The 17471-nt window shown below is 42.1% G+C and overlaps 1 protein-coding gene across 1 annotated transcript; it reads right to left on the bottom strand.

The window, feature by feature from the left end:
- Positions 1-2755: 2755 nt before the first annotated feature.
- Positions 2756-17066, bottom strand: Lamp5 (lysosomal associated membrane protein family member 5). The gene is made up of 6 exons (XM_004661516.2): positions 16908-17066; positions 16199-16371; positions 15682-15813; positions 15457-15562; positions 14119-14307; positions 2756-3599 (listed from the first exon to the last, which is right to left on the bottom strand). Exons 1-6 carry the CDS (start codon positions 16969-16971, stop codon positions 3421-3423), a joined length of 843 nt encoding a protein of 280 aa, XP_004661573.2. The 5' UTR covers positions 16972-17066; the 3' UTR covers positions 2756-3420.
- Positions 17067-17471: the final 405 nt, after the last annotated feature.

The raw sequence follows: 17471 nt of genomic DNA, 5'->3' as shown, positions 1-17471 counted from the left end.
ATGTATTTAGGTATGCTGGCCCCCTTTGAACCAGCCCCTTGAGCCCAAACCATTTAGCTCTCCCCCAGACTCAAGTGAGCCTGATAACAAAGCCCACCCAATAAGCTATGAAAGGTTTAACTAGGTGGGTGAGCTCTTCTTATCTGTTCACTTCTCCTTACCAGAACCTCTAGGTCTGTGGTCCAGTAAGGCCTTACCCCATCCCCACAGCCTGGGATGGAACTTGTTTATTCTTCTCATTTTGTTACTCTGTTCTAAGTTCTAAGGTCCTTTACTAACTGACCTCTTAGCTTCCACTATTTTTTAATGCAAAGGAGAAAGCCTCTACTCTCTGTTGCTCCACTTCCCGTGTGTGTGTGTGTGTGTGTGTGTGCACGTGCATGCGCACACATGTGTTTTCCTTTAAGCTCTGATCCCTTTGCATTTCCCCTAGGACTCTTCTTCATATTTTCCCTCGACTGTCATGTTCAGGTTCACAAATAGGATCTCAGATTCTGCCTCCACATGGGCATATACACCCATTCCAGCCTCCTCCTTTGATTCATAATTTCACCTTAAGTAAATTTAATAACTCATAATTTATCCTTCTCAGTCCATTTTTTTTCCATTCTTTGTTAAAATAGACAAGAGCCTACAAGTTAGGGTTCACAAGCCCTCTCCAAACAAAAGTCCTGTGTCAGCTCCTCATTCATACCATGTTACAGGTGCAAAAAAAAAGTACCTCTTAATTTTTTGAACTAAGGAATTTGGATTCTGTGAAGATTTGGTCAGTTAAGAGACAGGAATTTTTTTATTTTTTTTTATTTTTTTAAAATATTTTATTTGTTTATTTATTTATTTATTTGAGAGTGACAGACACAGAGAGAAAGACAGATAGAGGGAGAGAGAGAGAATGGGCGCGCCAGGGCTTCCAGCCACTGCAAACGAACTCCAGACGCGTGCGCCCCCTTGTGCATCTGGCTAACGTGGGACCTGGGGAACCAAGCCTCGAACCGGGGTCCTTAGGCTTTACAGGCAAACGCTCAACCGCTAAGCCATCTCTCCAGCCCAAGAGACAGGAATTTAGCCACTATGCTAGCATCTTGAAAGAGACAGGAAACTCTATTGTTTCACAATAACACATTTATGTTATTTGTTTTCTTGACATTCTTCTTCCTACAGACTAAATTGTCAAGATTATTCTGTATGCTTTCCACTAAACCTGTACCCAATAGATACTCAAAACAATACTAGGTATTTAAACTCATTGTTGGCTGACTACATGCCAATTCTAAAATGAACAATGAGCATATGTTTTGGGAACACAAGTTGAATAGTAAATAAAGGGAATTTTCAGAAATGCAAGATGTTTTCTGAAGAAGTTTCAAAATGGAATGGTTAAAGTATCTTCCCCAAAGCAGATCAGTAAGTCACTGGTACTTAGGAAGAGTTCTTGGGCTGGTAAACCTCTGGAGTGTCTCTCTGCAAGCAACTGAACACAGGGAAATGAACTCATGAGGACATTTATTGGAGATTATATGTATGGGGGATAGAAAACAATCCAGAGAAAATATTTCCTCTACCTCCATTGACCCTAAAAAATTATCTAGACACAATTAAGTAGACACAATTTACAGTATATACATTCCTCTAAAAAATTTTAGTAAATTATTGTTTGCAGTCAAAAAATAAAAGAAACCTACTACCATGTTCCATCCAGCATTTTACTACAAAGTAGATGCCCAATTCAAGACCATGAAGCATTAGTAGATCTTTCATTCAACAGGTGACATTATTAAATTGCATGTATTTGCCAAAATAAATCTATGTCTTTTCACTTGGAAAAGCCAATTTTCCCTTGGTATAGTTTTTATTTTAAGAGTCCCTCAAAGGCCTATGTGTTGATTATGTGTTCCCCAGTCTGTGGTACTACCAGGAGGAAGTGGGACCTTTAAGATGCAAGACCTGCTACATCCTTGAGGCCCCAATGTGTCCCTTCCTGTCTCCTATTTGTTTTTCAGATGCACGAGGTCAACAGATGTCCTCTGCGTTACACTTCTGTCATGACACGCTGCTTCCAAAGCAACAGGGACAAGTCACCATGGCCTGAAGCTTTCTGTAGCCCAAGCTAGGAAAACTGAGGGAACACAGGAATCAGGTCACCCGGTCGTTTCCCTTGTTAGGTGGACAGGGAAGATGAACCCTGAGGTAAACAGAATTTTTTTTTAACTCTTATGCCCCAAGATTATGGGAAGGCTGGACTGCTTCCCGGTTCTTGGGTGAATTTTCCCATCAGTGGGCTGGGTTGGCAGGCTTTCTGAGACAAGTGCAGTTGGAAATGCTCTTTGAACCAATCGGCACCTTCATCCTTGCTGGAGCTAACCAACCAGGAGAAAGGGCAGAAACATCTCCCTCGCCTAATCAAAGCCAGGATGTTGGATTCCAGTTCCCCTCCTATCGGGAGGAGTCCTTGAAACTTGTATTTTTTCCTGTACTGTAACTGTTTTCATAGGCAGAGGAGACAACCCTGCACACTATACAATAACAAAACATTTCCTTCTTGTGAGTTATTTATTTGGCACAGTGATGGAAAATTAACATAGCCCTCTCATTTTATCCTTGTCCTTTCTTCAGTATTTTGCAAAAAAAAAAAAAAAAAAAATGAAAAAATACGTCTTCATCCTTTCCCTGTTTCTCCTCTGGATTCCCCCCACCAAATAACAAAAAAATTGTATTTTTAATTTATTTTTCTTTTTTCAAGAAAGTAGCCAAAGGCCAGAGAGTAGTGCGTTTTAATTCATTTTTTTAACAGAGTCACATGGATTAGTTCTTCAGGTCCCTTCACTTGGACCTGCCATGTTATGAATTCCAAACAACTGTGCATAGTTACATTGAACAGGTTCTTGTGCTGCAGTCACTGGGCGCAGGGAGCAGTGAAACATTCCCAAGACAATCACTAAACATGCAGAACGCCAGCCAGAAGCATGGATCACTTTCAGGGGTCTTGCCGCAGGCAGCATGAGGTTGTACTGTGTGCATTGAAAACTGTAGGAAAGCCAGCAGAGGCCAAGGGTACAAAGCATCCCCCCCATTCCTCTGGACCTAAGGAAGCCTTCTCCAAGGGGAGTGTGTTCCCAGTTCTTAAATATCAGGTCCAGACCCTCTCCTTAGAGAGTCAAAGCCACCCTGAGCATGAAGGCTGGCTGTCCCCTCCCCTGATACCCAGCATGGAGAAAACAGCTGTCCTTCATGCCACAAATACAAAGCTCTTCCCCCATCCCTGGATTTAAGCATGGACACAGGCCAGGCAAGCCTCAGATGCCCAGGCCTACCGGAGTGTAGCTATGTTGGTATATCCTGTATACAAGGTGGAAAAGTGCCTTTGTCATTCTACCTGATCCATTTTGGGGCAGGACTTGGTTTCTGCCTGCCTAATGGATCCTAGCCCATGTGCTTGTATTGGGATCGGTCCCTGGGGATCTGCAGTTGATTGGCAGTCATTTTATGGTGGAGGTGGTAAATCACGAGAGTTATCACAATGACAATGCCCAAGATGAGCCCCAGAATCAAGGGCAAGGTCTCTTCCAGCTGCTCTCGCTCATCCACAGGACACTTATGCTCTGAAATGGAAGAAGCAGAGTAGTGAGTTCCAGACAAACTATTCTGAATCATAAGTTCTCCTATCAAAATCAGGCCAGAGATACACATGAAAAGGGCTCTGAAAGTACATTTGAGGATTTGTGGACTGTTGCTTTCCAGAAATAATACTTCCCCAAGAAACTTCAAAGCTTAACCTTGATATTTCTATATAATGTGAAGTATATACATACGCATATATATTACATATATATATCAATTTAGTAAGACAATTTCAGTAGATTCTTAGAAGTTATCTGAAGAACCATGCAAGTGAATTATTCAAATTTCCAGCATTTTAGCATTAGATATAGCCACTATAACCTTTTCCATTTTCAATGTTTTATTAAAGTATATCATATATAGGCAGCATAACAGAAATGTCTACAAAGATGCAGTGTTCAAAAAGGCTGATCATAAGGTCAATAATTCAGCTGTTGTCTCATCTATTTCAATCATTTTGAGTCACCATTTTCACATCTAAAGCCATGCAGCTCTATACAATAAGTGTAGACAATGCTATGGTAATTCCTAAAAAAGATAAATATAAACCTACTCTATAAGTCAGCATTCCCTCCCTAATATCTTCCCAAGGAAACAGAAAATTAAATATTCATAGAGCTTTACTGAGAATAGTCTAAAACTAGAAACAGTCAAAATTCCTACCAAAGTGCAACAAACTGCATTTAGTCATACCACAAAAATGAAATATTAGTCAACGTTAAAGATGAATGAGATGTGGCTACACATTACAAAATATCTGCATTTCAGTAACATTCTGTAAGCACTTATTGCATGATCCATTTATCTGTTCAAGGACTAGTAAAACAGTCCATGGTCCTAGAAGTCAGAAAAGAGCTTATATCCAGGAAGGGCAACCAAGAAAATTTTCTGCTGTGATGGAAATTGATTATACCTTTAAGTGACATCTACATGGTTTCATGTAGAGGTTAAGATATGCTGTGCTATATGCTTTAAAGTTCTCTACATTTTATTCTTTTTTTTTTTTTAGTTCTCTACATTTTAAACATTATACTTTAAAGATACATATGAGCATTAAAATCCATGTACATTAATATAGTCAAATTAGATTATATTTTAAGCCATGTAGAGCTTTATAAATATTCACATTTCCATACCCCATGTAGCCAGTGTCTTCACTGAGGGAGAAGGTATTAGGCTTAGCCCAGAGTTGTTTCATTTTGTACGCTCCCTGTGCTGTCCAGTGTTACACAAAACCAAAATAAAGAAAGAAAGGATAAAAGGAAGGAAGGAAAAAGAAAAGAGAAGAGGAAAGGATGAAGCTAGAAGGGGATAGGGTAACCTCTCAGGAGACCTGCTGGTGGGCACAGAGTTGGGAGGACCGACCGAAACTTCATCCCCAGAAACAAGAAAAAACTTGCACTTTGTAGATAATTGATAGTCTCCTTAGATGGCTTTAGATACCTCTCCCGAAAGACAAGGGTTTCAAATCGAGGTCCCAGTAAACATTTCTTTTTTTTTAAATATTCATTTTCTCTTTATTATTTGAGGTTTTCATTTCTATGTCTTCAACAGATACAATAATAGATGACATTTTGCAAGTTTATATCCATATCTCTTTTTTATATTTCTCATACAAAATAAACAATTCTATACAACAATAAGATGTGAAACTATCAAAAGAATGTAGTATTCATATATAGATATATAATTTGGAGCCATGAACATTTCTTTATATAATTTTTTATCTTTTAGTAAGTAGTTTTCTGCATATGCTATGTTATAAATTCCTCCCTTTCATTATGAATCACTAGCTCAATGCTATGAAACCCAGTAAACATTTCTTGAATCTCTCCTGTGTTACAGGCTTTTCTAGAATCCCTGTAGACTCACTCTGTCTTCTCACCATGTATATGACAAGCAGAAAACAGAAGGATTGGCCCTGAGCCCTAAAATCTTGCCTCTTTTACAAAAAGAAATAATGAGAAATTTCACTTAAACATACAGCTTTAAAAATCAGCATGGTCCCTATTTTTTTTAATTTTTATGTATTTGTTTATTTGTTTGCACATATATGTGTGCATATGGGCATGTGTGTGGCATGGCATGTGCATGGAGGTCAGAGGACAATCTTGAGGTGTCAGGGCTCTTCTGTCTTTTTGGAGGCAAAGTCTCTTGCTTCTGTGAGACAATGCCACTCTATGTGACCCATGAGTTTCAGTTTTTCCTGGTCTGTCTTCCATTGTCTTAAGCACACTGAGACATGAACCTATGTGCCACTTTGTGTCCAGCTCTTAGGGTGCTGGGGAATCAAGCTCAGACAGGCAGGCTTTGCAAGCAAACATGTTTAACTGTTGAGGAATGTCACTAGCCTCCTAATTTTTTGTTCTCTTTTAAGATACAATCTCACTCTGTCGCCCAAGCTGGACTTGAATTTATAATCCTACTTCCTCAGCCTCCTAAGTGCAGGAGGATTAAAGGTGTGTACCACCATACCTGCCTCATGGTACCTAAACTTACATTTATTTCCATACACAAAGGTTGCCTCTCATTTAGTGCCGTAACAGTTCCAGGAGGACAGCGGCATTGTTATACACATTATTCATACAAGGAAATGGAGGCATCACGAGGCTAACAACTGTGCCCAGGGAATGAAACCTCATATGAACTAAACAACACAGCTTGGGTAAGGCAGGGAAAGAGAGAAAAGGAAGGGGTAGGGGGGCGGCTAAAACACTATTGTGATTTCTCAAAATTTGCTTTTTGTCACTTTGGAAAAACCCTGCATTAATACCACAAGAAGGGTGAATATAAGAAAATATTAAACTATGGAGATGCCAGGAAAAATCATGGGTGGGCTAGGTACTTAGAGCAATTGGGAGGTTTGGGGTCAACCTGGGCCATATATATAGCAAGAGTCTATGTCTCCAACAACAATAGTAATAATAATAATATGGACTAAGAGGACATTGAGAATTATGAAAAATATCAAAACCTCATTTTATCAACCTATGCACTATGTGATCCATTGAAAGTGATTCCTAAATCTGTGGCCCCTTTCCACTGACCCAAGCCCTACAGACTTTGAAAATCAGATGCATTTTATGTCATACATGGGGCAGCAAACACTGACTTCAGCTCCTGCTGGGCTGCTTGTTGTTCTCATTCAGCCTACTCAGCATGAAGACTTGTGTCTCCCTGAAGGAGGCAGATGTCCTGATGATGGCTACAGAGGCTCTTTGTTATTACTGTTTATTTATTTGTTCAAGTGGGGGAGGTAGATCAGGGTCTGTTGCCACACCAGAGACATGTGTCACTTTCTGCATGTAGCTGAAATGTAAGTGTCTGTTAAATTGAATCCAGGCCATCAGTCTTTGCAAAGTGCTTTTAACTGTTGAGTCATCACCCCAGCCCCTCTGCTGGAGTCTTACATAACATGTGGACCATGCACTATGTTGTCTTCATAAAGTCTACAATATTCTGCATTCTGAACAACTATTCCCAAGAATTTTATATGAGTTTAGTATTATTAATCCACAGAGGCAGGCTATGCATTCAACAAGCATAAATCAGCACTTTCAAACTGTGCCTATGACTCATAGGAAAAAAAAAATCAGTATTCTACAGTACAGTTCAGAGCACACACACACACACACACACACACACACACACAACTAGAACAAATGCTTATGCTATCGTCCTCTCCACATCTAATGCATTTGGATCTTGAATGTCCCCAATGGCTAGTATGGAGGACTTGGTCCTCAGATCATGGAGCTATTGAGAAATGATAAAACCTCCAGGAGATGGGGCCTTAAAGGGGAGAAACTGGATCCTTGGAATTATGTCTTTGACAGCTCCTGTCTCTCAGTCTTTGCTTCCAGCCACTATAAAGTGAAGAGGTGCCACATGCTCCATTCATGATGTACTGTCCTCCCATAGACTCATATATTTTCTTTTTTTTTTAAATATTTTTATTTATTTATTTGAGAGTGACAGACAGAGAAAGAGGCAGATAGAGAGAAGGAGAGAGAATGGGCGTGCCAGGGCCTCCAGCCACTGCAAAAGAATTCTAGATGCGTGCGCCCCCTTGTGCATCTGGTTAACATGGGTCCTGGGGAGTTGAGCCTTGAACCGGGGTCCTTAGGTTTCACAGGCAAGCACTTAACCGCTAAACCATCTCTCCAGCCCCATTTTCTTTTTTTAACTTGATTATCTCTGGCATTTTTTTCTCAGCAATGAAAAGCCAACACATAATAAATTATACTCAATTCTCTGCCACTTGAAACAATGCTAGGGAGATGGCTCAGCAGTTAAAGGCAGCACTTGCTTACAAAGCCTGATAGCCTGTGCTCAATTCCATGGTATTCACATAGTGCCATACTCAAAACATGGCACATGTGTCTGGAGTTTGTTTTCAGTGGTAGGAGGCCTTGGCACACCTATACATTCTCTGTGTTTCTTAAATAAATAAGTATTACAGAAGAAACTATAGGGGCTGGAGAAATGGCTTAGCAGTTAAGGTGTTTGCCTGTGAAGCCAAAGGATCCAGATTCGATTCCCTAGGACCTACATAAGCCAGATGCACAAGGGGCATACACATCTGGAGTTTGTTTGCAGTGGCTCGAGGCCCAGGCATGCCCATTCTCTCTCTCTCTCTCTCTCTCTCTCTGATTGCAAATAAATAAATAAAATTTTAAAACTAAAACAAGTAAATAAACAAATAAATAAAGAAAAGAAAAAATATTTTAAAAATCAACAAATCAAAAATTTAAGAAAAAAGAAACTATGAATACATATTCAGAACAATTCTTATGAATTCAAAACTTAAGATGTAGAAGATTACAGAGAAAATCAAAATTCACCCATCAAAATATTTTGAATAATTGCAGATTTGTGCATTTCTGTTTTGGTACATATATCTTGGCTCTGATTGCAGGTTTTAAAATGCACAGATGCTATTTTGAAAGACCTGCACAAACTAAGATAAAAATATCAATGTTTTCTACTGGTGACAAAGTCACAGCTACCTTTGTGTGTAGCACTATTGTGTATAGCCTTCATTTGTAACCAAAGGAAATGCTAAATATTAACCAAAGTTTGGTGGAATACATGTAAATTTTCCCAGTGAATTGTACTGGTGCTCTGAACACTTTTCACTTTTTCAACTGTGGAGTCCTAGGATAAAATCCTGTGTAAGAAGCGATATCACTCACAGATTAGAAAACACAATGGCCACAGTTCTTCCCGTGGGGAAAAGAATCCTTTGGTCAGCCCAAATCACATCTAGCTCCAGGTACTCAAGGACTCAGAATCTGTGCTCACCTCTACAAGATTTGGGGCCCCTATGCCTGTTTTGCCATATAAAGCATGGACCTAAGAGAATGACATATGGGTAGAAAAGGTAACAGCAGCTCTGGCACACAGAAGACAGATGAAGAAAGATAAACAATGTGGGGTCCTCTGTTACAGTTCCCAGCTGCTGAAGCCCCTCAACTATCAATTCAGTACACCCCTCAAAATGATGCCAATCTCAGGTTCTGAGTATGTGTTTAACATGTGGTTAGATGACCACAGCATTTAAAATTGTACTGACTTTTTAAGAGTCAATGAAGAGTGCTTCATTATGCCCAAATGAACAGTGCTGGATGGGCAAAGGGCCAAACTGTCTGTCTGGAGCTCTGCTACCCCCCAGTCTGTTCCTGTGTGAACAGTAGGGTAGCCTTTCAGTAGCTGGGTGTTCCTTTGTTGTCTGACAAAGCAGCTGGAGTGAGGGGGTTGGCCCTCTTCCTCTATTGTGTACAAGCTGGCTCTGGACTCTCGTAACCACGGCAAACTGCTTCTGTTCTTTGAGAAGCTGTTGAAATGAATGGCATATTCTTCAAGATGTAAGTACTGGGATGAAAACCAATGCAAGCAATTATTATTAGAAGCCATCATATGCCAGGAACATGGTGTGTATTGTATATACCCTTTCCCGTTAGACTGTAAGCACCACCATGGCATATATCCTTGCCCCTAAGTGTAGCAAACAAGCCCAGAGTCCATTCTGTCTTTGGCTCTCACCATTCCCACACATCCCAGTGAGCTTCAATGATAAGAGAGGGTGGAAATCCCAGAGAGCTAATACCCCCAAAGCAGCCGTCAATGATGCATGGCATTGGTAGACAAATGCCATGGTTCCCTCATCCCATCTGGGATCTCCAAATTCTAAGGTCTTGGCTGCCAGAGGCAGCCTGGCATACGAGATCTGTATGGCCCTATGCTGCTTTCAGTTCTCAGCAGTGTTCACACCTGGATTGCCTCCTGCTGGCTGTTTAGTCAGTCTGAAGGCAGTGAAGAGTAATGATCCTTGATGACAAGGTCCTTGTTTGGGAAATGCCAGGTAAATCATAGGTCTTCACAATGCTTTTTATCTGTAGACCTTCTGTTTGTGACAAGGCAACATGCTACAAGCCCTTCTCCAGGGGTAGGGGATGTATACAGAAAGGTAAGTTGTATTCACTTAAAATAAATATAACACAACCTCACATAGGCAGCATCTCCCAATCCAGCTGCTGAGAAAGTAATTAAAAGCTCAGAGGAGTTGGAGCATATAGCTCAGTGGTACAGTGCATGTCCAGTATTGCTGGACTGGGCTCCATTACCAGCACTGAATAAATACTCATGAATTTAGGGTTCTTTGGACCTTAGGTGTCCTAATACACATGGAAACATTAGTAATTTTCCTATAGATTTGATTGACTTTTTCCTCTGAGGATTAAAAAAAGGGCTCACTCAGCCTATTTGTTTTAAATGTCTGTTAAACCTGGATCTTTAATAAAGGAGATCAGAGGCAGCCTTCATATTCTATTATATTTTTATGACATTGTATGTCAAATTTTCTTTTAATTCAAGCTATTGAGATACTCAGGTTTATTCACCTCTAGTGAGGAATCTCCCATTCTTTCACAGCAAGAAATCTCCCAGACGCTCAAGGGGTTACATTATGAATTAATTGCAGAAGGGCAACTTAATTAACCCCAACTGAGAAACATGGGGTACCTTGAACTACAGTATGATAGTTGCTATTCAAAGTGTGTTTGGAATATCAACAAGCTAATGGCAAACTCTAGATTGGTTGTTTATTTTTTCACTGTGGGCTGAGACCTTTTAGCTCAAAATCCTGCTGGTACCAAACTCAAATTTTTGCATACCCTATTATTTCCTAAATAGCCCAAGTAAGCAAATGTTTAGCCATTCAGAGCCTACCTGTTTTGCATAGCTCTTGAAATCTTACCCAACAGCTGTTGCCCATTGAGAAGAGAGAGCCTCCTAGTTATAAGGTCCCAAGACACCATTATCTCCAGAAACTTACTAACCCAGAGACCCCCCCAACTCTTCCTATACTTTTTGTTTAGTTGCCTAACCTTAAAACTTTAATAAGACATATATAATATTTACCATTCCTTAGGCCTACAGAAATGTCATGTGAATGCATGCATGAGAAATTTCCTTTTAGAAGGTAACTGTACATTTAATTAATAAAATCTGTTAATAGTTAAGAAAATTGAATAATAAAAAATGATAATACATTCAAACAAATAGAGCATAACAAACTATAATAAAACATACAAGCATGAAAATATATTATTAAGCTATAACAGCCTCCAATATTTTCAGAAAATATACTTGTAAGAAGTGTTTAAATACCAAGACTTTATTGACATTGAAATAAGTCAAGTAACTAAATTCATGCTTGAAAGTTTTCAAATTCCAAAAAAAATATGTCATTGAAAATGTGATTTGGACATCAACATTGTCTTTAATGTATTGCCAACACTACTCAAAATGCTTTGTATGCCATATAATCTATAATATTTACTATATAAAATTGAGTAATGAAGACTTATTTCACTGGTTTAAATATTCAGAAAAGTTGACTTTGGTCTACACATTCTATAACACTGAAATATAATGTAGTTTTACTTTTCAGGTTTGACTGAAGAATTTACCCTTGCATGAAGTATAAACACTGTTGTGCACTCTCACACTCTTCTGCTACTGAACAATGCCACCGAGACATGCAGATCTCCCTCACTCATGTCTCCATCTGGATGGTGGTCCTCACACCATGAACCTACCTCTGTGTCATACTGTGAGGGCCTTCTCTTGTCATGCAACCCTGTCCTTATTCCTACCTCATAAAGCTAGCCATATGTCCTTGCTACTAACTCTTCAGGCCTTCTATAGGATTCTATGAACCATCAGCATCATCTGGCACCTGCCCAGGTATGGAGCATGTTATGCTCCACCTCCAGGCCTACTGGAGCATGCTGTGCACATTAACATCACAGCTGTGTGCAGCGCAATTCAATGTCCATGTGACATTACAATCAGGATGTGCTGAGCTAAGAGACCTTCATTTGGAGATCAGTGATGTAGCTAAACCCACTGTGCTTAAAGGGATATGTTTAATAAAGACATCAACCTTCTCATTGCTTTCAGCCCCTGTGAGCATACTTTTACCCATGTCACTGACCCTTCCTCATTTCTCTCATAGAGCATACAAAATAGGCAACTGTGAAACCCATCAGGTAAAATCACCTTACAAAGGGAATGGTTTTTCACGAAAAATCTTTGTGCTGTGATGGACTGTGGCCATTTCCATACACCACTCCACACACACACACACACTCACACACATACACACACACACACACACACACACACACACACACACAGACGTGCACCCACACAACCGAAAGCACAGTGGGTGTGCTGATATATAACCAAACTTCCCCTCCTCCAGTCCATATGCTCCATTTCCACCACACAGGCATCTACAACACCCTAGAAACCCTTGAACTCTGTCAAAGGAATTGAGTTCCCAATGCTAGACCCTAAGAAAGCACCACAAAAAGGAATCTTTCCAATAAATGGAATATAATGATCTTTTCTAGGACACAGTGGGAGGTAGGTGCTAAGAGCCACAGAGGAGGAGCCAAAAACAAATGAACATTTGCTACACAAAGGTGAAAGATCCAGTGAGTGATTCTCAATGAGGCTTGCCTCCTCCCAGGAGTGCAAGGCCTGAGTATCAGGGTAACACACGGGGGAGAACATACCAATTACTAGCTTGAAAAGACTGAGTGAGACAAGTGCAATTTGCTTGTGCTCATGTCATCTGTATTTAAGAAAGCATACGTGCTTACAAATGCTTCATGTCTACCAGAAAGCTTTCTACAAACTTGAGATGGATAAAATTTGCTTTGAACGTATATATTAAAAAAAGAAATAACCCAGAATGAACTACGGTGATGTTGCAATAAGAAGCTTCTAAAATCATCAATTATAGCACCAGGAGTGCCAAGATACAAAGGAGAAATGATGACAGCTGGCCAGCAAAGAAGAAAATACTACTAAACACTAACCCTACTGAAAGTTCCCATGTAAACTACAGTGCACTCTGCAAGGATACTATATGGACCAGTATTCTCACAATGAAACCCTGGATCATCAACAACCATAATAAGTCATATATATTTAATAACATTTAATATTTTCAGTTTAAGAAATACAGTGGCTGTTCCATTTTTTAATAATTCTATAATCAAGTCAGTCTTTAAAACTGTTTAGGTCTTGACACTTAGAGCTTAGTTTCAATTCCTAGAATATACCCTAAAAGGAAGTAAGGGAGGGTATGTGATCACCTATCTGCACAGCTATCCTCACATAAGAGCAGGTAATTGTGGCATGGCTTTATTAACTATACTACATTGTGATTTGTCTGCATACAAGCATTAGCAAATCCCTACCAATTGAATATAATAACATTTATTTAGCCAGTTAACGGTCTATCTGCAGTAGGTAAAATACTATGTTAGATGCTAACAGAACACGAATGAATAAGGATCAGGTGGGGTGGGGGCTAGGCTTCAGAGCACTCTGATGACAGCCTAAATGCCATCTAGAGAAGGAAGGGAGGGAGGGAAGGAGGAAGGAAAGGAACCAGTCCTTCTCTCAAGGAAAATTTCTCTTCAGATTTGTTAAGTGCCTTAGGAATAAGTACTCAGGAGGAATGGGTATATTCTACATTCTAAGTGTAAGTTGAGAGGATACTGTATTTAACGAAAGAGAAATGATGATGAGCAACATAGGTGTGATCCCCCAGTAGTCTTAACATTCAAATAGATGTATTGATCTGGTGATCCCCAACCCACAGGAAGATACACATGAAAGATATCAGATTTTGCCCATGAGAAATAAACAGAACATCAAGTTGCCTTTAAATAACTTTCCTAATAGAAAGGAGTGAGGCAATGTGGAAGTGAAAAAGGAAAGCAAAAGGGAGGGGGGAAGGCAGGGTAAAGCACCAGTGTAGAAAATCAACATGTTCACCTTACAGCCTTTAAGTGTTATTTTTAAATTGTTATTGTATTCTACTGGAATTGCATTCTGGGACCCCAGCAGCTCCCTCATCTCCTCCACCTGTCCTTGAAGTCACGCCCTTTGCTCCTTCCTGGAACCAGCTCAACTTACCTTCACTAAAGACAAAATCTGAGACGATGTCGAAGGGTTGGATGTGGACAGCAGACAGGATCATGGTGACAGTCTTCTGAGGGTCACTGGAGGCCAGAGAAATGGTCTGCTGAGCCTGACACTCATAGGACTTCCCAGCTGGGGTGACCAAGGCGGAGAGGTGATGGGAGTTGGCTGTGTGCTTTCCAGCTGCAGGGAGGCCCAGGACAGTGGTTATGCCCTTGCTTGGAGGCGCCCTCACTGCTCCCAACCCAACGGGCTCTCCTGTATGCCTAGAGCCCGGTCCCTCCTATGCTGCCAGGCCCAGGGATGAGGTTCAGCCAAAGCCATCACGTGATGATGGAGGAAGAAGTCAAAGTCAACCTTTCTCTCTGAGCCTGTGCTCCTAAATAGTAATTTGGAAATCCTTTTAGAGAAAAACAAAAAAAGAGTAATATCTGAAAACACACCCCTTTTGACTGAAAAAGAAAAAATGATTCTAAAGTCAGAAAGAACAATGATTTAGGGTTCCACATTTCACAACCCATTTTTCTCCTTTTCTGGATTAAATTGATAATTTCTTTCTTTCTTCTTTATTTTGAAAGGAAAAATGGTAAGTTCTGTATTTTGATGAAAAGAAAAAAAACATCTTTACTGCAGTGATTTAAAACAAACAGATAAGCAGAGAGAAACAAGGCATGCTTTTATGTCCTCAGTAAAAATTATTTCCCAACTCAGAGCCTGGGTGATGGAAGGCCTCATTATAGGTGACATGATTTATTTTAAAGCTAAATCTCGATCTGGCTTTCGATAGTGCCTGTAGATGGGCACATTGTTACTTAGGGTATGTATGTGCCTCTGCCTGTGATATTGTTGAATGATCTGAGTGAGTAGTTCGGAGGATGAGCACGAAAGGCAAATATATCAAGATGCAGGCCGCAGAGTCTGCTCTGTTGTGCTGTAGTCAAGGAGGAGAGCATGCAGCTGTGCACAGAAAGATTCAGAAGCCCATCCGGCCCTCCAGTCCTGACCTCAAGGGAAAGTCCTCTTGTTTTGGTGCACGAGGGAGAAAGCCTGGTGTAGAAGAAAACAGTAAAGCTCTGGGCTCCTTCCCAGTCACAGACACCTTCGACGTTTGGGGACTGAGGAATACTCACTCAGCCCCCAAGGGTAGGGCGTTCTGGGAATCCTCATGGCCTGAGACCTAGATGACGCAAGCGGTCCTAGAGAGCAAGCAGGCCCAAGGTGGACAAAGCCCAGGAGTTTACAGAACCCCAAGGAGTGTGTTCTCTGTGCGTGGGCTCCCTGCGGCGCCTTGCTTTCCTAGGCTGGGTCCCCACCCGGCTGAACTCTACTCACCACTCACTGCATCTTTAAAGTGTGTCTTTTCGGAGGAGTCGTACACAAACTGCACCTTGCTCATTCTCCAAGTCCCCTCTGGTCCCTTGGATGTGTTGTGACTTTCCTGTCAAGTGGGGGAGACGCAGGTGAAATGCTGGTTTCTCTGTGGGGCAACCTAAGGGAGGTTCCAACCCACACCCATCCAGAGTTTAGGATCCATCCCTCTGCGCACCCACTTTTTACCTTGACAAAGAGCATTTTGAGTGTGTAGGCGCGATCCACCCAGAACACCTGCAGCTCCGACTCGTTGTGGCCACAGCGGCCCATCACCTCAGCTCCCCGGGTCAAGCCAACCTCAGCCTGCTCTGTGATCAACTGGGAATACACACGCCCCGCGCCCGCTCAGCCTGCCCGGCCCCGCGGGGCTGCAAAGGGCCCTGCACAAGCTCTGGGCTGGCTGCACGTTTGGGCGCTCCCTCCTTGGCAGGCGAGCTAGTGAGCGTTCCAGGGTCCAGGAATTTACATGCGGTTAGACTCACGTGCAGACCCCGCCAGGAAGAAAGCAGAGAGGGGCATTGACTTTTAAAGCAGGCAGGGCGAGCAGGAGGCGTTACAAGCCGGAACCCCCATGCAGCATTCGGGAACAGCCTGGAAGGGTGTAGGGGGGAGGCGAGCGACCCAGGTCTTCGCAGGGCCTTGAGGGAGGATGCCCTTTGGCCCTGGAGCCCTAGGAGCAAGCTGGGGAGGAAATGTTCCTTACATCCACGTAATTGCTGGCCCACACATCGTATGGTACAATAAATTTAGCTGCAAATTCTGCCATGAGACACGTTGTCCCATTTTCCCGCACTACAAATATGTCTTTTTCAGGGTTCGTGGAGAGACCTGAAAGATTTTCCACTTCTTGTTCTGCCGTAATTTGAGACATTGTATCTGCAGAACGAGCAAAACCGCCCATCAGGATAGGGCTCGGCGACCCCATGCTCGAGGGACCCAGAGCGCAGAGCCTGGGTGCTGCAGACTTGGGAGTGGGAAAGTTCCGGGCTCCAAGCTGTGTGCTCTGCAAGCTGTTTTCCTAACGCGGCGCCAACGAGCCTAATTCCATTGCTATTCATTTATACAAATAATTTTTAAAATTTTTAAATCCTTATTTGCAACACAGCTAGCCTTTAAACACACACACACACACACACACACACACACGCTTGGAGAAGGGAGATAAAATCAAGTCTTTCTTGCCAATGTGGTCCCCACAACGCCAATCTGTCTCATACTCTGTCTGTGAGATGCCATACAGGTGTGTGGCTCTCAGGTGACCTTTCTGCCACAGGCAGGCCACCCCCAACCCTTATTCGCCCCACAAAGCTCCTACAAAATATGAAAGGACCCTTTCAAATCTAAAGCTACTGGTTTTAGTCTGCTCTGCAAAGAGCGCGTCCCGCCCTCCCAGTGGCCAAAACACCACTCACGGAACAGCATCAGGAGAACTCGAAGTCCGTCCCTGCTGAGGAGGGCTCTTCCTCGGAGATCCATGCTCACAGTCGCCGCGAATGAAGCCGGGTGTGTTGCTGCAGAGGCCACCCCAAAGGAAATCCCTCCAAGTGGCCGCTGGAGTGAGCGCAGGGCGGGGGCGGACGGGGAGGAGCGAGCGAGCGAGCGCGGGTGGAACCGCGGGGGCCCGCTGGGCGCCCACTGCGGAGGATGCGCCCAGCGCGCGGGAGCTGTCCACGCTTCGAGTGCTGAAAGGAACCAGGTTGGGTGGCAAGACTGGTTGTGACTTGGCTCGTCTAGACTGCCAATGAGATTGGAAGTGGGGGAGTAAAAATCCTCCTTGGGACTTTTTTCTGTTCTGCAAATTACATCCTCAAAGATGAGTCTTGTCCTAAGAAACTTAATGGCATCGTCAGACTTCTTTAAAGCTTCCCACCAGGTACCCAGCAGGTCAGTATATGGAGTAGCTATCATATCACTGGAGTCCTGAATTGTGAAAAGGCATATGGTCCTCAAAGAAAACTAGAGCTCAAGTTGTGCTT

Source organism: Jaculus jaculus, chromosome 8 (assembly GCF_020740685.1).
Source record: "Jaculus jaculus isolate mJacJac1 chromosome 8, mJacJac1.mat.Y.cur, whole genome shotgun sequence".
Lineage (NCBI taxonomy): Eukaryota > Metazoa > Chordata > Mammalia > Rodentia > Dipodidae > Jaculus > Jaculus jaculus.
This window is presented reverse-complemented; position numbering and strand designations above follow the sequence as displayed.

Excerpts from the sequence above, each read along its gene's own strand:
- Lamp5 (XM_004661516.2), bottom strand. The coding sequence starts at position 16,971 with ATGGATCTCCGAGGAAGAGCCCTCCTCAGCAGGGACGGACTTCGAGTT. Across the intron at positions 16,372-16,907 it reads AGTTCTCCTGATGCTGTTCC|ATACAATGTCTCAAATTACG; the intron begins GTGAGTGGTGTT and ends CTCGTTCTGCAG. Across the intron at positions 3,600-14,118 it reads AGATTTTGTCTTTAGTGAAG|AGCATAAGTGTCCTGTGGAT; the intron begins GTAAGTTGAGCT and ends CTTCCATTTCAG.